The sequence below is a fragment of the Drosophila sechellia genome, chromosome 2L (assembly GCF_004382195.2).
Source record: "Drosophila sechellia strain sech25 chromosome 2L, ASM438219v1, whole genome shotgun sequence".
Taxonomy (NCBI): domain Eukaryota; kingdom Metazoa; phylum Arthropoda; class Insecta; order Diptera; family Drosophilidae; genus Drosophila; species Drosophila sechellia.
The window spans coordinates 2,035,337-2,060,285 of record NC_045949.1 but is presented as its reverse complement, the minus strand read 5'-3'; the positions used below and the strand labels follow the sequence as shown (position 1 = coordinate 2,060,285).

Genomic DNA, 24,949 nt, shown 5'->3' with positions numbered 1-24,949 from the left:
TGCCCACCTAAACTTGACTGGTTCGTAATCTGGCGACTTTAAAAACCCTTCCGTGTCACAACCATCCACATTTACCCCCATTTACCCCCGCTCGTTAACCCCCACGAACATCCGCAAGATGCGGGCCACTTGGCCATAATGGACTCTGACTTGGCCACCTTAGGTTTTGGCCAGGGCTAAGCTCATTACGTGCCACGCCTCCAAATACAATTGCAAACTGTTGTTGTGGTGGCCGAGAATGGAAATTCTGCACTGGGAGAAATGGGAAAGGATTCGAAGGGGGACTACAAGTATGAGTGATAGTAATTCATAAAGTGTTTGGTATATAAGTATATATCATGGTAGGGATATATAATAACTGGCCCCCCCCCCCCAACTGAAATACATATGAATAATCCGGACTAATTTGCAGTGTAGATGATGGAGGGTGGCTCATGGTGTTGATAAGAGTGGTTGGAGTCCTGCTCGTGGCTCGTGCCGAAATTAATTGATGCGACAATGGCTGAGCAACGACTAACTTGGGCCTCCAACTCAATTCAGGCCGCCACATCACGAGCTCATCATCATCATGGGTTGCGAGGGGGCAGGCAAATTAGAAGGATGAGCAGAAGGACGAGCAGTAGGTGGAGCTGCTGAGATGGGAGGTGTGGACGCCATGTGGATGCCGCATTCTGAGGGCTGTGCAATTTGGCGTGCGGAATTTCATTAGAGCCGCCGGAGCGGCGAAATCAAAATTTAATTTATGCTGACATTGAAGTGTCTGTGGGGCAATTAAATCGACAGCGGGGCGTGGCAGCCGCCTCCGCAGCCTTTGTGTTGATTAAGTACCGCCGAGCAATATTTTAGCATAATGATGTCCTGGCACGCAACCTGGGCCTCCTCCGTTTGCGTTTTTCAGTGCTCCTGCTCCTTCGGCAAGCCTTTCACTTGAGCCCCTCCAACGGGCCAAAGGATTCGGACCGCCTTTGATGGCTGATAGCCTGACGGGCTGACGGTCTGATGGTCTGATGATGGCTGCGCCTGATTAGCCGCCCGATTAGCCTTTGTGTCCCGGGATTTAGGACAGCTAAGCGAATTTTTATTCGAGTTTTTTGACTAATTTGTTGATGGCCTCCTTGATGAACCGTCAAACATTTTGGATTGCACATAATCCAGTTAGCAAAAGGGGAGCCCAGCTTACACGCTTGAGTTTAATGGCCGGAAATATGTTATGGGCAATCCAAAAATACACAAATTGATATACTTTATCTTAACGGGGGACACTTCTCCGGGGATTACACATTTTTAGATGCAATTTGTCTCTGCTATCAAATATATATTTTGGCAGAGTAGTTGCTGAAAACATCCTTGGACGGCAGCGCCAACTTTCCTCAATTTTTTGTTAGCTTAAAGGGGTATTCGTTGGCTAAGTAGCGAATGATGATTTTCCGCAGATAGAGATACTTTGAAGACGGATCCGCTAGTTTTACTGTTCAGTGGCTTAAAGTACTTTCCGTTTTCTTAAACTACTTTCCAGTTGTTTCATTTAGCAGTAACTTTTTAAAAGCTGCAATTCTGTTGCAGGATACTCACTGATATTTTAGTAGATACTTCTGCGCGGATCAAGATACTTTTGTATCTGTAAACTGTGGAGGAGATTTAAAGGGTTTGGGAGGATTCATTTTTAATTAATATTGGGAGAATTACTTATTAACTTGTGCTTAAAAAACACTCCAGCAACTAATTTCTGAAGCCCCTTTCCTTTACAGTCTTAATCTAATCCTTCGAGTGAACCGCGTTACCCACTTACGTTTTCAAGGACACACCACTTTCACTGCCTTTCATGTCATTTCCGGCTTAATCGCATAAAGAATTTCAGTCTTCAAAAAGAAACCCTAAACAGCTTCGGAGTTGGTTTTAGTGAGGAATGATTTTCCTGTCTATTTTGCATTCATTTACGATTCTCGTTTTCCCGTCCGGCATTTGATGGTTTTTAGAGCCCGCATCTGGCCGACTACGATTTGAAATGGTTGTAAAAGTCGGAGCTGTAATTAGGCTCCACAGCTGATTGGACACGCCCACTTTTAAATCGTCCATTCTACTAATTAAGTGCGAATGATGCTCCACTCATGGAATGACAACTCCCCAATCCTGCCCACCTTTCCACTGGGACGTGGCGTTGACAATGCGGCATCGTTTACTGATTTTTCAATTGTGCCCAGCCGTCGAGAGGAAAATCATTTGAGGCATTTCGAAATGGCAGTGAAAGGAGTGAAAGTGGAAGAAGGGGCGGGGGGAGGCATACCGATTCATTAGCATTATGCGGCCACCAAAGAATTCCAGGAATCCTTTCGTTCGCCCAGGTCCTGATCCTGTCCAGTCTCGGGTCAAGTTGAATTATTTTAATGATCAAGGATTAGAGAGAGGGAGAGAGAGAGGTGAAGGTGTCGCATTAGCAAGCATTACATCAGGACACACTCGCACGTCCTGTCGGTCCTGTTGGTCCTGTTCTGTCCTCTTTCAGTGTTGGTGTGGGTGTGGGCGTGGGCTTACCCCCAGAAACTCGGGGGGAAATGAGCATCCTGTAATTACTTTATCCGACATTCGTGTAGGATTTCCACTATTTTCGGCTGGCTTGACATAATAGCAGACATATTTGGGGGACAAGGTGACCAGAGTGGGGAGTGCGAAAGGGGGGAAATGATGGAGATGGGCGTAATTGTAGCCAACGCCCGCCCACACAATTAGACGCCTTGCACATTCTCCAAAGCGACATAAATCATAATTACTGGCTCGACCTTCCCCACACCCTGCTATTGCCCCACTGCCCCTCTCTGGTTGGATGATGCAGAGGGGGCGGCTGGGCGGTTCCAAGCGCACTCGAATGAAGACGTTTATTAGGCGCCATTACCTCGGCATATAAAGTGCTTTTGGAGGCACTGCGTCCTCGCTCTCGGCTTCCTCCTCCGATTCCTAGTCGACCGAGTGTGTTTTCTGGACCACTACAATTGATTGCACTGTGGTTATGGGTCGGGTAATTTGTTGGTGCTGTATCGGTTTGCTTCCTGTCTACGATTCCCTGGACTTCTCTTTCTCCGCTTCTCCAATTCTCTTATTCACCTATTCTCTGGGTCCCTCAGGCGAAAAGTTTCCTCTTGCTTTGGAAATGCACCTGATGACAAAGTTTCTGGCCACTATTGAAAAATAGTTCGAAAACGAAAACTAAAAGCCTTTCTATTGACAACTAGCTTATGCAAATAGCGATTTATAACATTCAAACATTAGTTTATTGCAAATAAAAAAAATGTATTTAAAAACATAGAAATTTATTTATATTTCTATGCAGTATTCCCATTTGAAAAGAAGTTTTAGAAGTTACTACATGTTTTCTATTCTACACAAACAACTTAATCATTCAATAAACTATCTAATATATTATTATAACACCAATTTGTAAAATTGACTCCTTAAATCCATAATAATAAAAGCAAACTGCCTTTTTTTTTTTGCTTGAGCGAATTGAATTTAATATATTGTAATAACAAAAAAAGTTCTATAAATTGGCCGAAATGTGTAAAGTTGTGGACTCTTTTATCGAGTTTGTGAACTGAAGTTTATGACACAGCAAAAAATGTGATGCCATTGAAGGGAATTGCTATGTTCGACTCGATCCTGCCTCCTAATTTTGGTACTTTATTATTGTTTATTTTGGCTTTTCACTCGTAGCTCTTAGTGGCTCCATTGGCCAGGCGCAAATGAAAATTTAAGAGGCGTTCATTATTTATTTAGTCACTTGCCGCTGTTTTTTCACTGTCATCGATTTACGGCTCTGTCAGCCTGTTTTTCACCCAGTCCTTAGCATTAGATGCATAATTAATAGATATTAATTTGTGAAAATGGAACATTCGCGGCTTTTCCGCTGTTCTCTGGCCGCTTAGTGGTTTTCATTTTTGAATCGGCCATTGAATGGCGACACTTATCGCCGCTTTTGGTATTAACCGAAATCCATTTAGACATATGAAACACGAGCCCCTGAAAATGGTCGCATTGTTGAGGTCGATCGGGTGAATTGAATTCATTAGCCTCGTCACATGGGGTAATTAGCCCGTGTTTGGGCCATAACACATAACAGATTCAATTAGCCTGCACAACGGGTAGGAATCATCAAAGAAAATAGTTGCAAGCGAAGATGAAAATGTGTAGCCTACTTAACAGGGCATCTTTGGCCCCAAGCAAGTGTTCAATATCTGTGTGTGTGTGTGTGTGTGTACATGCAGGCGTTATTTAATTAATTCAAAGCCCGTTTGGTATTTTCGAAAGTTGATTATCTGCCCGCCTTCCCTTGCCATTACATAAGTTTTTATCGAAACTTGCCTAATTGTTGGAAAAAGGCAAACAACAGGGGCATTTCCCACGCTTTCCCTGGGATCGGAAGCTGCTTGCACAGGTGTAAGGCATAATTAGTTTCCGATTAAAGACCGCTAAGTCTCAAACCACCAGCCGTTCTTACCCCTGATCAAAGCTGAGTTCCCAAAACAGAGCTGGTTGCAGGACTCGGGACTGGTAGCCAGGACTTCTGGCTCCGCCACTTGTTGTCTTTGTCCTCCTGTTTGTGTTGTGACAAGTAAAAACCCGCAAAGTGTGTGTTTACCTTACCAAAACCATGGCAGTGGCCCCAAGCCAGCAGGAAAAACAATGCGAACAGCCGGAACTCTTTAAAAGAAAAGTTAGCATCGCTGCTTTGCCATTCAAATTAGCCCTTGATCATTTATAATGCACAGCCACAAAGTGTGTTGCAAACAGGTCCTGCAGAGAGGAAAATTCAAGAGATTTCCAAGCAAATTTGTCCCCAACAAATTGAATAAATTCTATACCTGTTTTAATGAAAAATAAATCCTTTTGAGACTTCATGAATTCAGCATGTCCTGGCATCTTCTGTTTATTGATCAACTTAGATTCATAATTGATTAAATAAATATAGTAAGTTAGTTTTCAAAGCTCGGCATTTTCTCCAGATGTAGCCTCGACTCAGTCCAATTCTGTTCCTCTGTTTTGTTCTGTGGCCGCTCCGTGTTTACATCATTTGCAATTCCCAGTCGGCCAAGTTGAAGCAGTCTGGCTTGGACTGGCGGGGTCTGAGAATCGGGCTCTTAGAGCAGGAAACTAGGTTTCAGGTTAATTAAATTTTATTCTAGTTGCCGTCCACCCGGAAGAGGCGGTGGCCAGTGCGGTGGGCAGTGCGGTGGCCAGGCCGCAGATCCCGCACAGAAAGGCCCTTTCAGCTGGCCGGTGGCTTGGGTCGGCGGCTGCAAGGGAGCAACCACAACAAACGTTTGTTTCCAGGTGGGCCACACTGGGCGTATACGTGATGCAGATGGGGGGCAACCCTAAAGCCCAGTCACAATCGTGTGCGTGTGAGTGTTATATACTTTCTGCCACTCGTTCTAAAATTCATGATGAGCTCCTTATTATTGCTTTGTACTCGAACTTTTCCACAAGAGCCAAAGTTTTCTATTTTCCGCCGTTGTTGCTTGTTTTGTATTGTTTCAAGCCGAAAGGTGGTGGCAGCAATTGAGTCGGTTTTGTTATTATTTTTTTCCAGCTCTGGCAAAACTTTTCAAAATGCAATCGATCCGAGTTGAGCCAGCAGTTGGTGGCGCGGGGAAAGGAACCTCGAGCGGAAGGGGATGCAGATCATATCCGGTTGAGAGTTGTGAGTCATTACCCCAATAATACTCCACTTCATATTGCCTGGCTGCCGCTCACAAATCCGGGGAGCCATTTTATGAAAATTCCGTGCAGGGAAATCCATTCGCTCATGCTTTAATGTATGCATTTAAGCTTGCTCTTACATCTCCTAGCTCGAATGGAAAAATGACTTCAGATCCTGCTTACAATGTGCTGTCACATAATATATTCAATTATCCTGGAGAAAGGGTTGCACTTGCCAAATTACAAGACTCTGCGAGTGCGATGAGGAGCTCAAAGGGCGCCAGGATGCAGGACGCTGGGCTGGCACAGGACGAGGACCGTAACAATCATCCATCAGCGGACGCAGGATAATGCAATTGAGCAGCAGCTGCCTGCTTGGACACGCCCCCACTTCACACGCCGCCCCTCGAGCCGCCCACGTCATTGGGCACATCCTTGAAGAGCTGAGCAAAGCACAAGATAACGGAGCCCAACTGACACAATGATGAAAGTGTGACAATGTAAATAGTCACATACACACACACACTCTCGCCGTGCGGAAGAAGATAAAGAAAGGGTCAGAAAAGGGGGCGGCGTGGGAGTGGCAGGACGTGGCAGGACGTGCGTGGCTTAGCACAACATTTCCGCTTTCGTTTTCCATCTGTTCCAGCTTCAAATTCTTTGCTCCTCCTTTTGGCGTGCAATTTTCCATTGGAAAACGAAGCAAGCACTTGATGCATGTCTCTTTCACTGTGTGCCTGCACTGCGCGAAATGGGGTGCATGTATTAGCTAGATTATATCGTGTAATCTTGGCACATTTCAATATCACAGATAATATGTACTAGCATTATTGAAGCTCGAATGGAAGTGTGCATCAGTGAGCTATAATCCTTCAAGTCCGACAGATTCCCTAATCAAAATGAGCAGTAATCAAGCACTCTTTTTTTCTCACTGCACTCTCGTTCATGTGTGAGTATATGCGTGGGTGAAATTGAAGCATTACATTGTCGACTGCTGATGGCATGCTCCTGCTCCTGGTGCTTCGATTCTCCTGACACCTTTCACGCTCCAAGGAAGAGAGGGCAAGGGCAGCAAGGACCCGCCCTGAACCTAATCCCGGCCTGCAGCGCTGGCAGGAGCCAGGAGCTGCCAGGTTGCAGGTCCTGGTTTTAGTCCTGCCTTCGCATCCTGGCTGCTGGCCTCATTTGCAGCTTTCGAGTTGCCGCACCGTTTCACGTTAGCTTGTTATGCTTTTATGGCGACCCTTGTACTTTTTCCATTATGCCGGCAAGTGTTGTTCCTCCTGCTTCCCTTAACCCCTCCTCCTCTCCTCGCCCTTCCCCTCTTCCTTCATCCAGCTAACGCTCCCTTCGCTCAACCCTTTGCTGCTGTTGTCCTTGGGCTTTTATTGCATGTTTTATGGAAATTTTCAAACATTAGACGCACTCTGCACATCAAACGCATTTAACGCATTTCAGGTCTTCCACTCTAGGACTGCTTTGGCCCCACCTGCCCCCCTTTGGATGTGCTTACCTCATCCACCCACTGCAGTGGGCCACCCGTGTTTGTGTGTCCTTCGTGTATGCTGTCAGCCAATTTAGATGGCCCAAAACGCACCTGGGCGAGTTATGTGCATGTTCCTATGACTCAATCTCTATTACTGCACTGGCAGAAAAAAAGTAGGCGGCAAATGTGAAAGTAACCTTAAATGTAAGGATGTAGATTCCATTGTAGATTAAATCATTAGTAAATATAATAATATCGAGATAGCTAGGAGTATCCCCATTTTCTTTCTGTTTACCTATGGCTACACTTTCCCCTCCCATCAAATCTCAAATCTCTTGCCCCCACATCGCTGTGCATTTTGGCTTTTCGAACATGGAACACAAACTGCTAATTTGGCTTGATGTATTGCTCCAGAGACATCCATCAGCAGCTGGAGCTCCGCTCCTCGCCTCCTGGACATCTGTCCCCCGATTCCCGATCTCCAATACAATGAAGCCACGAGCCTAAAACCAGAATTGATTATGTGAAATTTGTCTGACGGTTCGAGTCTGTGTGTGTGTGCGTTTCGGCTTTCGGATTGTGCGTGTGTGTGTGTGGGCCACAAAAATGTTTCGAGCTGTCTTTCTCAAATCGATTCTTCGGGGAACTATTTGTTTCGATTTGCGTTTGCATGCGGAATGGAAATGGACAGGAGAAACCCGAGTTGCAAGAAATGACGAGAATCTGAAATTCAGTTAAATTTAGAGAGAAATTATCAATTATTTTCTTTTATTTCCTGCGTTTTTAATGTCACTGCTGTCAAACTAAAATGGCCCCAATTAAATGTAAATTTAAAAAACCTACACGCTGACCATTAAATTGTCAGACAATACGCATTTGTGCGTTCATGTGGGGAATGAAAAAGTTTGCGAGCGCCAGACGCAGTTATTAACAGCAGTTAATCTTCTCACCTGGTTCACCCCGAATAAATGCATTAAATAAGTTCACCTGAGTGGCGAGTTAATCGACTGTTTTTTTTGGCAAATGTAACCGTCAAATTGCATCAATTAAGCGACATTGCAAAATGCTTGTTTGTTGGCAGCGATGTTGCAGAAGCCCTTTGGCTGAAATATTATCGCTGGTCGGGTTAATTCAATCAATCCGCTGGTCCAAATGCTATTAATTTTGTGGGGCTGAAAAGGGTGGGAGGGGGTAGAGAGAGAGAAAAGTCGGCTATAAATTCATTTACAACTTTGATACGGGATAAGCCAAATGGCCACAAAATGTTTGTCCGAGTCAAATCCACTTTCACTTGACACATAAATTGAGTTAAAAGGAAAATGCCAAATTGAATTTTATTTACGTTGAACATTCACGCTCGATTTCACACACGAAACAAATCCGCTCGATGGCAGCAGCAGCCGGAAAATGAAGAGAAAATCAAAGAAATCAAGAAATAGAGGGAAAACCGAAATCTGGGCAGTGAAAACCCACAAACACGTGTGTGGCCCGTTCAGTGGGCCGGGAGATCCTTAAAGCCAGCAGAATGAAATTTACATGAGGTCCTCGGATGGAGTCGCATCTCATTGTTATGCCAAGACATTGTCGTCATCAAATTATGGGCATGTAAAAATAGTTGCCATCCTCGGCCATATTGTTCGGCATTATGTAAATCTCTTCGGCGCAGATTCTTCCTGCCCATGAACACGCCTTTAATTGCAGAACGGAGAACAGAGGGCGCGGCGGCGGGTCCTTTATGAGCGACATTACACGAGTGTTAACGATGACAATGAGCGGACAGGATGAGAGGTCCTGCCACGTGAGTTCTGCGGAACGTGAGCCGCGCCGAGTCCCGAACTCATTATGATTCGTCTGGTGTTTTGCCATTTTTATAGACACTTGCACACTCCGCTGGGACAGCTAAGGCTCAGGACCAAGGACTTAGGACTCTGAGCTCAGAGCAACCGGCTGAGGCACTTCATAAATAATCAGATTTCTGGGCGGGCAGCAGATGAATCCGGCTATGGCGTTTATTGAACCCCGTCCAATCTCTTGACATTTGCGCCGTCTTCTCGGAGGGAAATTTCCGTTCTGCCCGGCTGTCAGCCGCATTTTCATGCACTCACACTCGTACATATCCGAAAGCGGAAAATTGTATATGCTTATGCGGCGCTAAGCCAGACAGAGACTGACAAATCCATGGGTAGTTTTCAATTGCCTGCCATTTCAATTTATTTGCTTGTTTTCCGTCCCCCCGCGCCCCCTCCACGACACTTGGCATTAGGCGGTATTTTTTGTTTGGTCTCGGCACTCGACGCTTTAAATAGAACATGCTGTCAGCAGGGGGATACAAATAGTGTTCTGAAAAGGGTTCGTCTGGGGATTCTTCCGTCTCAAAATATGAGACATTTACCATAATTTATTCCGCTCAAATTTGTATTTCAAGCAAACACATCATGCCAGGCATTATGATGGGTAGACAAACATTTTAGAAACTATTAAAGAGTATCTTAAATCAGTATCTGCTTGCCAATCTATTCGAGTCTGGCAATTAATTAAATTAGATACCACTGAGGGTTAACCAGCCTCGACTAAGTTCGCTGGCATCTTTAATTGCGATAACTGGCTGCATTAAAACGTTGTCCGCATCCCCAGACAGCTGACAACCCGAAGCCGAAACCAGATACTAGATACTAGACGCCGCAGTGGAAAGGATTGCGGGAACAGCCCGTGCACATACGAATGTTTGGCAGGATCCAGGATCCACCTCCTGCTCGCTGGCTGGCTGGCTCCTTTTGTGCGCCTGGCTTGTCTAGAATTCTGCTGTTATTTTTGTCATTTTAAGTGCTTTGCCAAATGCACACGAATCGCTGCAGGCGCAGCACGAATATTTCGCCGAAACACTTGTGGCAGCTGTGTATGTGAGTTTTTGGCCAGCAAAGGAGCGTGGAGCAGGTCCTGGCCCGGAAGCGCTGAGGGAGGAGGGGGTACTGCGGGGTGGATGGTGGAGGAAGGGGGCGTGCCGCGACCTACAGCAAACATGGGCGAAAAACACAAAACGCGGCGACCAACTTTCAGCCGCCTTTGGCTGCAGTGCGAAATCAGTTTTGGGGTCTGGCGGGGGGCTACCACTCTCCTGCCCAGAGAAGTAGGCCCAAAAAAAAGAATTTGGTAAAGGAAATACTCAAAAAAGCTTTGCGGCTTAGTGGAAAAAGTAGCCGGAAAACCCACAAAACAACAGAGCTGCCACTGCTCTTTTATTTGTTTAAATTTGTTTAGAAAGTTGCGCAGTTTTTCCGGCGAACCTTCAAGCGGTTCCGAATCGGAATGTCCTGGAAAATGGCATGCCAATGATGAAGTTATTGATGGTGATGATGGAAAATCGCTTTCGCAGCTGCTGCCACCGCAGCTGGGGGGGAAAACGGCTGGAAATTTCCCCACAGCACTTTGCTCACCGACGACTTTCCCTTTGAGCATTTAGCTGGAAAAATTCCTTTCGCGGCCGGAGGAGAATCACTCATTCGCAGCGTTGGCAGACGCACATTTTTAGCTTTCTTTTCGTGTGTGTTTTTGCGCTCTGCCCGCATTCTTGCCGGCGACAAACAATAAAATACAAATTTGCTACTTTACTTTACAGCAGCGCATAAAGAAAAACAACAAGCGGAAAGCATTTCCATGACCTCATGTGGTGAACCCAGACGACTCACAGTCGGCATCGGTGGGCGAGGGGAGGGCGGTGGGCGGGACCTTTAAGTAGGTCGCAGCAAAATAAAAAGTTTGTTTGCCAGAGCTCTCCGTTTGGGAATCGCATAAAACATGGGTTCGACGGCGGTCCCCGAATGCCAGGATACCCTGGAAGGCTGCTCCCTGGCCGAAGGACGAGGCCGGATAATCCCAGGAATTGACTGAAAATTGTGTGACAATAGGAACAGGATTAAAGCCGCTGCAGCTGCTCAAAAGTCTCTTTACAAATGTTATGGGAATGTGTGGGAATAAGAGTAACCATTTTACGACAGTGCTATCCTCTAAATAAATGATAAAGATACAGATACTTAAAGACATGCATTTCCTAGATAGACTACATCCTTTAGAGAGCCATGATTATTCCCATTAAAAATAATAAACTGCATCCGACATCTTCACTTTGGGTGATCCCAAGCTGTTGTAGTCTAAAATCCCCCGGCAGCCCAGAAAAATTCTATTTCAACTTTATTGCCAACTTCAAACTCAATCCAATATCCCCAATTTCCCGGCTCTCAGCTGGGCATTTTCCCGTCCCCCCCACATCGCACCCCCTCCCCCGACTGTCGCTCGTCCACATCAAATTCCCTGTTGATTTGAATTTAAAAGTAATTTTTTATATTTCGCTTCTTTTTTTTTTTGCTTTACTTGTGTAGTTGACATATTTGCAAATATTTGCTGTCGCTGCTGTCGAGACAACGTGGCGGATGCTTAATATTTCGTTTTGACTTTATTTGTAGCTTGTTGCATATTATTTCCCCCATTTGTGTTGCGTTTATTGTTTTGGCGCGCACAAATTGAATTTGTCACTTTGGCTCTGTGGATTCGCTTAAATTGTTGCCGCGCAGAAACGGGTTGCTGAATTGATATGCAAAATATTTGTGCACATATGCAGTGGCGGATAAAAATGCGAAGCGCTCGCTAATAAATTAAATGCAAATTGTGCGCGGCCCGCACTTTTAAGCCAAAACGGAATTTATTTGCTTAAATTGTGCGAGTGGCGGGCGGAAAGCAAGGATGAAAGTGAATTGAATTGAAGTTACTTTGTGGTCGCTCCTGCGGGGGAAAGCAAAAAGTTGTGGCCAAAGTGGTTACAAATCAAATCAAAAGACCCGGCAAGATGAATGGGTGGCAGGAGGGGCACAAGGGGCAGGCGGGGCAGTCGACCGAGTTATAAATTCATTTGGCCAACAAGGAGATGGAGAAAAACAGCAAGCAGGCGAGCGCCTTACACAGTTGCAAAAATAGGTCTATTTGAATATGTGAAAATAAAAGCAGAACATCGTAATGGATATTAAAATGCATATTGTAACTTTAAATGTTTTAAAAATGTAAGCAGTAAGATATAATCTTTTATATCCTAGTATTTTTCTTCCTATAAGGAAGTGATGCATCACTTTTTTTCTTAGTGTCCCTCATCCTTTTCCTGCTTCCGTGGCGCCTTTGTCTTCTTGCAGGACTCGCTGCGGCGGCCGCCTCCACTGGGCATGCGGATGACTCCGGTGATGGGCCAACGCTGTCGACATTCCTGTCATCATCGCAGTCGCAGTCGCCCCCAGCAGCATCAGCTTCAGCATCATCCCCATCCAGTTTCTCATCGTTTGCGGTGGCGCACGGGCCACAAACGGAAGCCACGAATCACACTTTCAAGAGTTTAGCCTTCCTGGACGCGTCCTTTGGCTCCGATCTGTTTGCGCAGACGGACGCAGAGAGGGAGCGGAGTGGCGGAGCGGATGAGGAGTCGCAGGATGCGGACACTTCGAAGTCGATGCCAATTTTCGACTTTGGCATGCCGCGCAACATCACCGGACGCACTGGCCACACGGAGGCCATAATTAAATGCCGCGTGGACAGTCTGCATGATAAATCGGTGAGTCTTGGCATGCCATTCCCCTCGGGTCCTGCGGGCGCAAAGTGATGAAGATGCGTGCCAAGGACATCGAGTATATCATATGGATGCGCACTCGTTAATCAATTTTTCTGTCTCCCTTTCGCTCTTCCTTCCGCTCAACAGGTATCCTGGATACGGAAACGTGATCTGCATATCCTGACTGTAGGCACTGCCACCTACACCTCGGACAAGCGCTTCCAGGTGTGTCCATGTCGCAGCAATCCTCCATTCGCTGGCTAATTGAATGCGATGCTTAACTCGGGTCTCAAAGTCAGCGGACACAGTGGCTTACTGCGGATACAATCTGCTGGTGACCGAAGGGGGGAATGCTACTCTGAAGGACTCTCAACTCTTAACGAATTTTCTTTCCGACAGAGTTGAGCTTGATAGTGATATCCTCACGTCCTCTCTGATTGGCAGCACATATATTTGAGCAAGGACATTAAGTTACCATATGTCAGCTTTAGTTTGCATTATCCTTACAGCGGACGAAATACCTGTACATCTATGTATTCCAAAGGACCAGATTAGCTGGCAACACAACACAACAAATCCAGATAAACTTTCAGCCACAATGTAAAAGTTAACTCCGGCTCTCAGGGGAATTATGGCCATAGGGCCACTTTCATTATGCATGCATAAACGATATTTCAATGGCTAATCCAACTCATAACTCAGGACAAGTCCGCAACCACCTCCCAGCCCCATAACACTGTGTTTTTTTGCCCACTGTACTGCAGCTGCAAAGCGAGCAGTAAACAAACAAACATTGAATTGTATAATTGCTTAATTTCCATGAAAAAATGAGAGACCCGATTGCATGGAAACACAAATTTGCAGCCTTGCAAATTGTTGCCTCGAAAGCGAATAATTATTCCGCCGAGACTGGCAGGACGAATTGAATTGAAATCTGTAAACTGCAAACTGTGGTGTTTAAACTAATATTGTGTCCTGTGGCAGGTGACTGAATCGAAGGACTCCCGGGAGTGGACGCTGCATGTGAAGGCGCCGCTGGCCAAGGACAGCGGCATCTACGAGTGCCAGGTGAACACGGAGCCCAAGATGTCCATGGCCTTCCAGCTGAACATCATCGGTGAGTGGCATTCGAGCTGCGAAATGAGTTTTGTTTTATTGCCATGAGTATTTGAAAGTGATTTGCTGTGGCCCGACTGTTTACCTTGTCGCCGCCGGGCTTATTAAAAATGTTAATTCAGTTTTCGGGCGAGGAGCTGCCCTCGCCATTATGATTATTTCATCCTAACCGAAGGGGCAACCGTTTCCGTTTCGTTTCGTTTGGATGGAGCGCCTCTAGGCATTCATTTTTAATTTCGCATTTCGGCCCATAAATAAATAAACAAATAAAAAGCGAGGTCGAGCTCCTGCCGCTCCTGTTGCTCCGGGTGCTCCTGGTGCTCTTGGTGTCTGGCCCCAGGAGCTCGGATCGCATGGAGCTTACATGCCGCCGTAGTCGCTGAGTTAATTAGCATGTCAACCCGGCGGGATTTCGAGCACCGATTGGAAATGTATTCGGCGTTTTAATGAGCCATGCATAATGCGTGTGTCCGCATATAATTAGCAGGCAGTGTGCCATCAGTCCGGTTTCCTGTTCTGCCATCGCAAACAATGTCTATTGTGTGCATTAGTGACTCCGAAATCTACCGACGATGATTAATTGATGATGGCCTCATTTCGAAGCGCATAATAGGTTTCTGGTTGCAGGAAAGTGGATTTCTTAATCACATGATTTATATGCCACACTTTGTCGTATCACCCGAAAATCCAATTTCTCTAGCGTTTCTTTCAGCTAAATTTGTAATCACAAAGAACACAATTACCTACGCAAAATGTGATTGCTGCCATCCCTCGATGGCCTCATTGTATCGGCGTTAATTCGTAATCTCAATCCGTTTAAAAAACAATCACTCTGCATATGGATTTTAATGGCACTGCAAGGCACTTTCGGGCTTAAGGCGCCGCCATTAAGATGGCAATTGTTGGGTCTTTAAATCTCATCGGCTCTTCGGGGCGACAGGTGCATGAAAAGAGTGTCCAGGATTTTGGGTGGCGGAGGGGTAATAGAGGACAACTCGGAAGCGAGCTGCTGACAGGTCCTGTCGGCATCTGCTGTCAGCCACTTATGCAAATCAGTCGGCAATGCCTTTTTAAGTTTCCGATTATGCACTTGGGCGCGATGCATTTTTGTCTGTCCGCTTGTGACAGCAACCTCTTTCCTGATTTCCTGCTCCGACGCTTACAAACGAATTTCCGATTACATTTTCTTCATGGCCGTATGCATTTTAATTTACGTTAATGAAACAATTTCCAAAGGAGCATGACAGCACTGGACTGCTCACTACTGGACACTCCGCGCTGGCCACTGCTGACAGCCTGGCAAACTGGCCAACTGGCTGCGTCCTTAATAACATTATCGCCATACGTGTCGTATGAGCGACTTTCGCAAGGCGCTTAACTCTTCGCTCCTGTGTCGCCTTTACTTTCCATATCCCGATCCTGCTCCTGCTCCTGCTACTGTTTCTACAGCTCCTTGCCTCGTTGTTGCGGTGCATTGCATTTAATTAATGTCATTATGTAAATTTATGCGTCCCACCCAAACGATTTTATTTTCTCTCAACGTTTCACAGTTTTCTCGTTTTTTTTTTTTTGGGAAACGAGATTTATGCCTGATATAAATTTTGCCCAGGGCGTAACGTCCACCACGGGGCTCCGTGAAATATCCAATATAAATATGCATAAAGTATGCCCTAAGATGACAATTTAAAAGGTTGTATTTATGCATGCATAATTTAAGAAAAATATACTCCCGCCATATTTCAACTGCAATTAGCAGAGTAATTGATTGTTTAATCCTTTTGAAAGAAGGACACAAATTACGCATTTCTGCCAGGCCTGCAAACATTTACTTTCAATAGGTTTCACATACACAAAATGCACTATTTCCACTGCATTAAAGAATTGTTAGCAAGGCTCGCCACAGTTTCCACTTCATTTAGTTTAAAGCATACTTTTCTGCGCTCTTTCAAATCCCATCAACATTTTCGCAGAATTTAATGCGGCTTTTGCCTTGATTCCATAAATATTTTCGTGCTCGTCTAAGTGGTAATTACAGCCATTTGACCTTAGAGAAAGCCCAATTTGGCCCGCTTCTGCTCTGTTTTTGTTGTTGCTGGCAGGTCGCAGTGCATTTTATTTTCATGAAATATTTAAATTAAAAAACTTCATGCGCCGCCACACAAAATGCACGCAGAACTTTAGCGACAGCTGCTGAAAAATGAAGGAAAAATGAAAATCTGAAATGAAATGAAAAACAGTGGGTTGGTTGGGTGAAAATTGTTGCTGCAGCTGCCTGTCGACGTCTCTTTCCGCATGTGCCCTCTCCCTCCCTCCGACGGGTGTTAATTGCCTTTAACGCAGTGACACTGCACAAACACTCTCGCAAAGGGGGCGTGGCCGAGGGTGCCGATGGGGCCGAGGCAGATACAAATACACACGCACTTAATGGCGCAATGGGATTTTTTAACTCCTCACACTCGGCACATATGCCACAGACGCAAACAAACAGCTGGAAAAGCCAGCGAGAAAAGGAGTGAGCCGTGGAATGAAGCCAGACCGCCTACCACCACCAACCCCCCCGCGTCGGGAAACCCCTGAGCATCCTGCGCCCCATGTAATCATCATCATATGCACTTTTATGAGCTGCTCCGTACGCCGCGCTGGTCACAGTGGGTCAAAAGGATCATAAGATGAAAATCAAACTTAATTGAAATGAAACGGAAAGGAATTCAAATAGGTTACTAAAATCTTTTTACTTTTTAGCACGTTTTGGAATGCCCATATACCCGTTCATTGCAAATCCAATCCCACGGTGCGGCGACAGAGTTTTTATTTCGTTTCGGCCACGCATGTCTCCTGTTTTCGGGTATATTTTTTAATTATTATTATTTGCACAGTCCAATGCATAATAAATATTATTATTAACCCAGTTTCGCAGGAGCGGCGAGTGTGACTTTCCACATGAGTATGTGTGCGGCACCCACACACACACTCGCAGCCAGCCGTATAAGTTTATTCACGTGTCTGGTGTGATTTTCCCACCAAGGGCCCACTTCATCCTCGCTTTTCGTGGGCTTACTTAAATTTAGTGCAATTGAAAAGTTATTCCATAAAGTTTTATGATTAAAAGTTTTTATGTTCATTCAGTTGGTTGCGAATTCGTTTTACGAGCGATTGCCCCAAATTGATTTCGGTTTCCCACCTACGATGCATGTTTTCAATTCGTTTGTGGCCTGTTTTTGCAGAAATCTCCCCGGATGCCAAGGCGGTTATCAGTGGGCCACCCGATCTGCATTTCAAGGCGGGCAGCGCCATAATCCTCAACTGCGTGGTGCAGCAGCCGTCGGTGAAGGACATTGGGCCGATTTACTGGTATCGCGGCGAGCACATGATCACCCCCTTCGATGCGGATGATGGACAGCCGGAGATTCCGGCCGGCAGGGGCGAACATCCCCAAGGGATCCCCGAGGACACGTCCCCGAATGACATAATGAGCGAGGTGGACCTGCAGATGGAGTTCGCCACACGCATCGCCATGGAATCGCAGCTGGGCGATACCCTCAAGTCCAGGTGGGTGCTCCTCTGTCCCCCACACCCTAATTGAGTTGTTCTCAGTGCGCTGCTTAATCCTCCGCAGGCTCCGCATCTCGAATGCCCAGACCACGGACACCGGCAACTACACGTGTCAGCCAACGACGGCCAGCAGCGCCAGTGTCCTGGTCCATGTGATTAATGGTGAGTCCTGGGAATGAGTGAGCGAGTGTGGCCTACACTGGGAGCAATACCTGACTAGCTTTGGTAATACTTACGTTTATGCATTCCCTCGAAGTTTCCTAAAAGGAATATAGGATCCGAGAACTCAAGGCCAAAAGCTCCCCTTAAATGACACCATCTTTATAATATTTTCTCTGAGTGTATCAAAGCCTTTGACTGTCGTCTCAGGTGCTGGCCAGGTCACCATAAGCCTATCCGTTACACTGTCAGCCAGAAGTTGGTGTACGAAAGCCAAAGAGAAGCTAACTCCCAAAAGCTAACTATTATTTACTAGCACAGCCCTTCTTCACTTGGCAGACGGGTGAATCATTTTATGGCCAGCAGTGTATCCAACGCCATTCATATTCACCCAGACACGGCCTAAAAACTAAAAGTTTTCGACTCACTCCATCATTGGGACGACTGTTTGCTCGGGAGTCTTTTGGGCTGGCCTCCTTGGCGTATGAGTAATGCGGCTGGAGGAGCACAACTCAGTGACTTGGCTTTGCATATTTTACACATAAATTAGACGGGAATTAAGACATTTTAAGCTGCGAAATGAGGGGCATAAACTTGACGCGTCTTTTGTCCGGCAATTTCCACTGTTTTTTACGACCTTTTATGGCAGGACATTCGCAGCAAATTGAAGGACTGGCCCAGTAATTTCGCGCGTAGTCTTAGTTTTTATGCAGCATCAAATGTTAAGCGAAATGTCCAGCACTTAAGTTGTTAAGTTGTTTATTCAAATGAAATTGTTGTACGGACAGGCATTTGCATTTTAAAGAGCCGCCATCCGCTGCTCCCACTTCATCCTTCGCTGCAAAGCCGTAATAAATATGATTAAATGTCAGAAGTAAGTTGCAAAAAGGCACTTAATCATGCCCCACATGTGGCACAAAGGCCGCGACCTGGGTTCGGACTGGGATGCGATGGGGTGGCAATGGGAGTCCAGATAGCAGACACGCCGTAGAAGAGGAGCTGCTGCCACAACCACTGTGACTGTAACGGTGACTGTAACTGTGACTGTAACTGCGACTGGCTTGCATAAATACAGATAATAAATCAAAGGCAATAAAATTTTAAGAAAAATGATAAGGGCAAAGGGCTGGCCTAGGCGGGGTAAAGGCGACCAGGGAGAAGCTCTACCGGGAGTTTTAACTCAAACTAAGACCGAATAATACCTTAATTTTTTGGGACTTGGAGCACTAGGGAAAGCTTAGATAGCGATTGGGGACCCGCTTCCTCGGAGGCTGACAAAAAATGATTTAGCAGAAATGGAATTCCAATTTCGTGCCTTATTTATGTACCCCCCTCGATACCCTGCCCGTGCAGAGCATATTCCACCCATTATTCATTGCTCATATCCCGACGCGTTGGGTCCTTAAAAATCAGTGCCAGGATGGTGGGGCGTGGGCCAACGTATCCTTTGTGACGAGTCAAAACAAAGCATTGACAAATGATGCGCCTGGAATAACATTTGCTCGGGCGAGAAAGGCCGCAGAAATATTGCGTATACGCAGACACACATATGTCATTTATCTAGTCGGAACAAACAACCGTCCTGCCCCTGCTCCACTTAGCCATTCCTCATTTCACAGTCACTGCCAGCGATGCATGGTGAAAAATCAGTGGTACAGTCAGTTATTCATAGTATGTACTAAGAGATAGCTCATGTAAAAGTCCAGCCAGGATATAGTGATTGTTCTTTGTGTAGGTCACAATTAAATTAAGTTATTTGCCCGGGCATAGCTTATGGCGCTGTGCCCTCGTCGAAATTTGAATACACATGTTCATTATGCCACTGTTTGTCTCCCCAGATGAGAACCCCGCTGCGATGCAGAAGAGCGGGGCGTGTCCTTGCGCCCCCGGTCCGCTCCAGCTGCTCCTCCATCTGCTGCTGCTGCCGGAGTTGTTGTTGCTGCGAGCGGGACTGGCTGCTGGCAACTGAAAGCGCAAGTTGTTAGCACTCTAATTGCAGCTGAACGAGGAAATTATGTTCCATGACGTCGGAATTTTTACTCTGTGTGCTGTGCTGTTTTTTTTTAGGATTCTGCAGGGGGAGGGGCTGGAAGGGAAGGAGGAAAATGGAAAAGGCAAACAAGGCGAGAGGCGCTTTCCCTTTCAGGCGAATGTTTGTTTTCCTTTTAATATTTACATTTCATTGTGCAAAATGAGACACTGAGCCGGGCACGAGAATGCAAAATGCAGAATGTGAAATGCACGGGCCGGAGGAGGGACAAGGCACATGGCACAAAGGACAAAGGAAGGACGCAGGACACGGGACACGGGACACAGGACCAGAAGGACGACACTCTCTGTAAATACCACAAAGATGCGGCCCCGCTCACAGATATAGTTACAGATACAAAAGTGTGTATTTTATTTCATTACTGCCGCTCCTTTATATCCCGAAAAGAAAGATTGTAATATATATGAACAAAAACTCTCATCTGATCAACTAAAAGCAAAAACTTAATTATAAACACTAACTTGTGCGGAATTTATTTATGGGCAAAATGAAATTTAGTCACGCGGCACTCGCCGTCGAAATGGAAATGAAAATTGAATAAAATTAATGTGAATGCAATATGCGAAATGCGGCATGCTCGACTAAGTTTTGTGTTGCACATGCGAGTAAAAGCATGGGTAGGCATGAATTTACTACACCTAAGCCAGTAAGCAGATTTTAGATAATTTATGTGATGATAAAACCAATAAATAAATAAATCAATGGAATGAACTCTTTCAACAATAAACCGAAAACGAAAACGAAACGAATCGAATCGAATCGAAGCAACGAGTGCGCCTTTCATTTCGGGCTGTGGCAAACTTTTAATGTCTTTCTGAAATGCGGTGAGTACTTAGCAGATGCACAATTTCAGTGAGTTTCCCAACTCAATTAGTTGGCAGAGATGGGAAACAAGTGAAAATCCCTTTGAAGAGCGGATGCCAGCGAACCGATCTCACAGAAATGCAAATGAAGGAGCCGAGGAAAAAACCAAATGGCATATAAATTCATAGGGAATTATTCACGTCATTACTCGGGCAAAGTAAATAAATTGCATTTTATTTTTTGGATGAAATTAAAGAAGTTTATAGACCAATACGATTTTTTTGTACAGATGTTCTATGCTTTAAATATTTATATCCCTGTAAGCCCTGCACTAACTTCCAACAGACTTGGCCATAACAGTCTCGAATTTCACGAATTATAATTGGTATTTGCTGCTGCTCCGGCGGAGCAAATGTTGTTACAACAAACAGCTCGGCAGACCTCAAGATGGCGCCGTAAAAACGCCATTACTGTCTCCGCCGTGGAGCAACCCCATCCAGTGGCCCCCATCCCTCTTTTCCCCTCCGCCGACCCAATTAATGCGGCCATAGCCGCAAGTGTTTTTCATTAGTTGGAATCCGCACGCGGAGATCAGCGAAATATTTAAATGAAACAATTACGGCCGGGACAGGCGGCACTTGTTGCTCCGCCCACCCGTCCACTTTTATTCACAGGCAATTTGAGGTCCGTTCGGTTGCAGCTCTTAATTTAAACAAACAGCCAAGGACAGCGCCCAATCCGGCATATCAATCATACGCCGCGTGGGCTCACAGGAACGTCTTGAGCAGCGTGATATATGAGCCGGCTGTGCTGATTATCTGGACGGAACGGAAACGGAAACGGAAACAGAAACATAAACATTTATTATCATAATCAACGCATCGCATGCCATCCCATACAGATCCGAATGCTGGCAGTGAGGGCGTAAAAAACGGCACCGCAATTGTTTTTGCCCGCTGCGAACGGCGCAATATCATTAAAATCACTTTCCTAGTCCTCGCATCGCATTTGTACCACTCAATGTCGTACAGCACGTCCGCCACAGCCGCACTCTGTGGAAAGAGAAGGAGGAGGAGGAGGTAATCGTTGGAATCTGGATCTGGATGTGGACCTGGATCTGGGGGACGGGTGGGCGGTGCGCATTCCCACTTACACTTTGTTGTGTAATTAAAATTTTATCGCAAGTGCAATTTGTGAATGGCACATCATTTTTTATGTGGCCGCCTGGCTGCTAAATGTTTAGCGTCAAATGAAAATTACACGAATGGTAAAAAAATACACACACAGCATATTCCTAATAGCAGGAAAGCACAAGATGATAATGGAGAAGTATCCTTTAAATCCATGGCAGGATTTGAATGAAAAATAACACAATTTAATAAATATTCATAAAAATGTCTAAAAGAAAAGAGATGATTGGTTATTTGGTTAAGTAAGCTTACTCAAAACTCCAATCGCATCGAGTTCAGTGACAACTCCTTCGCCAGAGTATCTAAGGCCGAATGAGTGATGGAAATGAAAATGGCCTGAGCCCGGGAAAGTGGAAAGTGGGGATGAGTTGGGGGTGTGGTCAGGAGTCGTACTCACACTCTCGCTGACGTGATTGCCTCCGAAGCAGTAGAGGAATAGCTGCGTTAGGGCCGCGATGATATAGCAGATGTAGGTTAAGCCGCTCAGCGACGACGTGTTCTGCGGAGACGGAAGACGGAGAATTGGGGGGTTGGGGAAAGTGAGAAGTGGGGGGAGACGTCATTAATTGAAGCGAAATTGCTGGTGGTGAAAAAGTGCAGGGGATTATCTAATATATAAGTGTATATATACCGTCGTATTATGTGGCGTGCGCGGGCTTGAAGTAGTTGCGAAAATGGAAAACATCAGAGAAATGCACTTTGCAAATGGTCTGCAGTCTGATTGCTTTTCCTCTCGTTTTCCCATTTTCCACTCGCCTGACATTCCTCCCATTGTGGCATTGAAAAAGAATTATGCATCTTATGCATGTCGCCGAGTGCCTAAAACTGTGACAATGCTCCATTTTATAAGTCCCCGACAGGATTGGCTTACAATAAATTGCGTTTCCGCTCTTCCGCTTCTTTTGAGTTCATTTTAATTCTGTTTTGGTTTAGCTTGAAGGTCGCAAACTTCAAGTAAGCGAGGTTTATAGCTGCTACTTTACTTTACTCATTTCTATTAACCTTGACAATCAGCATGTGATCTCGTTATCACACACGTTTGCTCAAATAAAAACAGCTTCGGAAAAAGAACAAACTTAGTATTCATATTTCCGTTATCGAGCACGTGTCAAAACTCAGTCTGCCCAACCCTCTTTCACGAACCGACTTAAAAAGTGATAATAGATCGCTGGTCGCAGGATCCCCGAGCGATAAACAAGTTTCGAATGGATTACTCAACACCACTTTGGGCCGAAAAAGAAGCGGCAGGGCTAAGAAATTGCTGGCAGCATTTATCCCATTGGGGCCAGAAGCCAGGAGCCATGAGCCTTTCCCGAACATTTCCACTCCGCTCGCCAGTTGCAGCAAACAGCTTATGGGTCTCCGGTGTCCGGGACACCGGAAAACGTGCGAAAGTCGCATTAAAAACTTTTTGGGAGCAGTAACAATTCATGCGCTTATAAATTGCCACCGGAGAGAGCCGCAGCCGCAGCCACAAAGCAAACAAACAAATCGGGAAAAGCGAATCAGAACGGAGCGGCTGGAAAAGCCAGGGAAAAACAGCAAACAGTGAAAACAGGGAAAAACTTTTAAAACAGCCGCCGAATGCAGGCGATGCGAAAAACCAGTGGCGCGACAAACTGGCCAAATATTAAAGGGGCTTTGATACTGGTACAACGTGTTGCCAAGTTTTGTCCGTCCTGGTTGCTAAAGTCATGGATACCCTCCCCAAGAAGGCCTCTGAAAAAGGGCTCACCAACATGATGTCCAGGATGGTCGAGCAGAGGACGAAGGCGGCGGACAGGAAATGCATTAAAACGATGACGGTGAACTGACGTGTTATGTCCGTGCAGAAATCGATAATCGCATTGTGCCGCTCGACAACTTGGGCCAGTCTGTGCCGCACCTCCGCGTTCATCTCCTCGGTGAACACATCCACTGAGTCTGCAAGGAAAGGAAAGCCAAGGAAAGTCATCGAGCGAGGGAAAACCATTGTCATCGTGCTGCAGCGAAGCCAGACCCACCGCCATGCAAATCGGCAAATATCCTGCGAATGTCCTGTTGCACCAGCCGGAAAGCGCCGCAGATGTAGAGGCACGAGCAGACGAAGAATCCGTCCACGAAGCTGAAGGCGAAAACGGTGCAGGCACCGGAAGCGGACAGGAGCACGTAGGTGAGCGGAAAGAGTCCTGGCTGCATGGCAAACGAGGGCAGTCTGTTCAAAAGGAGCTGCGATTAATGGCGGATGGCGTATCTTAAGTGCTTCTGGCGGGGGCAATTGGAATCATTACTTATGTATCTCCCGCCATCAACCAAATTGGTTGAGGAACTTTTCATTTTAACGGATACGCGATGCTTACGTAAGTAATAAATAAGTACGAGCCCATAAAGTAGCACGAAACAGCGTTCGATAGGGATTCAGCCACAAAATCCGCCTGCTACTAGCCCATATCAGAGACCACTAACTAGCTTACTCACATGATATTAAAGGGCAGCTCGACTTGACCTGGCAGCTGCACAATCCAGCGGTAGAGACCCATAATCAGCGGTTGCAAGTTGAAGGCGGCATTGGTCGCCGTGCCAGAGGTGAGCAGCAACAGGCTCAGCCTGTTGGCCGTGGTGGCCAGTCCGACCAGCATCCTCTGACCCTCCTGCCGCCGCGATTGCCACAACATGGCCCGCAGGCGATGGACCAGCTCCGCCCACCGGCGATTGGAGCGGAAGAAGACCCACAGCTTCAAAACGCAGACCGCCTTGGTGGTTCCGGGGCAGAAGGCCTCCAGCGCCACCACCAGGTTATCCAGGTGGACACAGCCGTAGGACACCTCGCCCACAGCACCCACAAGCACCACGGCGAAAGCGAACACGAAGAGCAGATGGGCGTGCCAAGGACGACCGCCCCCGTCCCTGATCCTTTGCGGCCAGAGGCCGACAATGAGGCCGGAGATGCGGGGAATCCGGTAAAAGTGGCCGGCAATGGCAGGCTGCCCGCTGTCAGTCATTCCTGGGATGAACTCAAGTGGATACTATCGATGCTCTTGCCGCAACTCGAGTGGTCAGCTGCTCCGGGCAAGTGTCAGACGCAATATTGGCCTCCGCTTTTATAGGCACTCGAAGGAACTAGTTGCCATAATTTGGGCACTGCAAAAAAGAAACGCTTTTTTAAGAGCTTTAACTTATTAAGATTTAATTAGCCAATATTTTTTATCTTTAACTTACAAGTACACATTGTGCATTGGGGAACTTTCCGTGGGTTCTGCAGCAAATATGTATTAGTTTAGACTTAAAACTTAAAACTAATTTCAGTGCAGCGTTAGCAAGTTGTGCCATTGGCA

The 24,949-nt window shown here is 46.1% G+C and overlaps 2 protein-coding genes across 5 annotated transcripts in view; one reads left to right on the top strand and one right to left on the bottom strand.

Moving 5' to 3' along the window:
- The window catches only part of LOC6617449, a 41,521-nt gene extending 21,153 nt beyond the window's left edge, over nt 1-20,368 (top strand). For 2 of the 3 annotated variants that reach the window (XM_032725593.1, XM_032725600.1), the window contains exons 3-8: nt 12,355-12,767; nt 12,912-12,989; nt 13,749-13,881; nt 17,105-17,429; nt 17,497-17,594; nt 19,430-19,560. In XM_032725593.1, the coding sequence (XP_032581484.1) occupies nt 12,355-12,767; nt 12,912-12,989; nt 13,749-13,881; nt 17,105-17,429; nt 17,497-17,594; nt 19,430-19,560 (1,178 nt within the window). Of the gene's footprint in view, nt 1-12,354; nt 12,768-12,911; nt 12,990-13,748; nt 13,882-17,104; nt 17,430-17,496; nt 17,595-19,429 lie in introns of all 3 variants that reach the window. The other variant, XM_032725604.1, reaches the window with a different exon arrangement.
- Nucleotides 20,369-21,047: 679 nt separating this feature from the next.
- Nucleotides 21,048-24,674, bottom strand: LOC6617448 (odorant receptor 22c). Of its 2 annotated transcripts, XM_002041729.2 has the most exons (6): nt 24,093-24,674; nt 23,639-23,829; nt 23,371-23,558; nt 22,033-22,134; nt 21,345-21,497; nt 21,048-21,263 (listed from the first exon to the last, which is right to left on the bottom strand). In XM_002041729.2, exons 1-6 carry the CDS (start codon nt 24,614-24,616, stop codon nt 21,213-21,215), a joined length of 1,209 nt encoding a protein of 402 aa, XP_002041765.1. In that variant the 5' UTR covers nt 24,617-24,674; the 3' UTR covers nt 21,048-21,212. The 2 variants fall into 2 exon arrangements, with proteins under 2 accessions (XP_002041765.1, XP_032583537.1); XM_032727646.1 differs by having other exon boundaries at nt 21,048-21,497.
- Between the last annotated feature and the right edge of the window lie 275 nt (nt 24,675-24,949).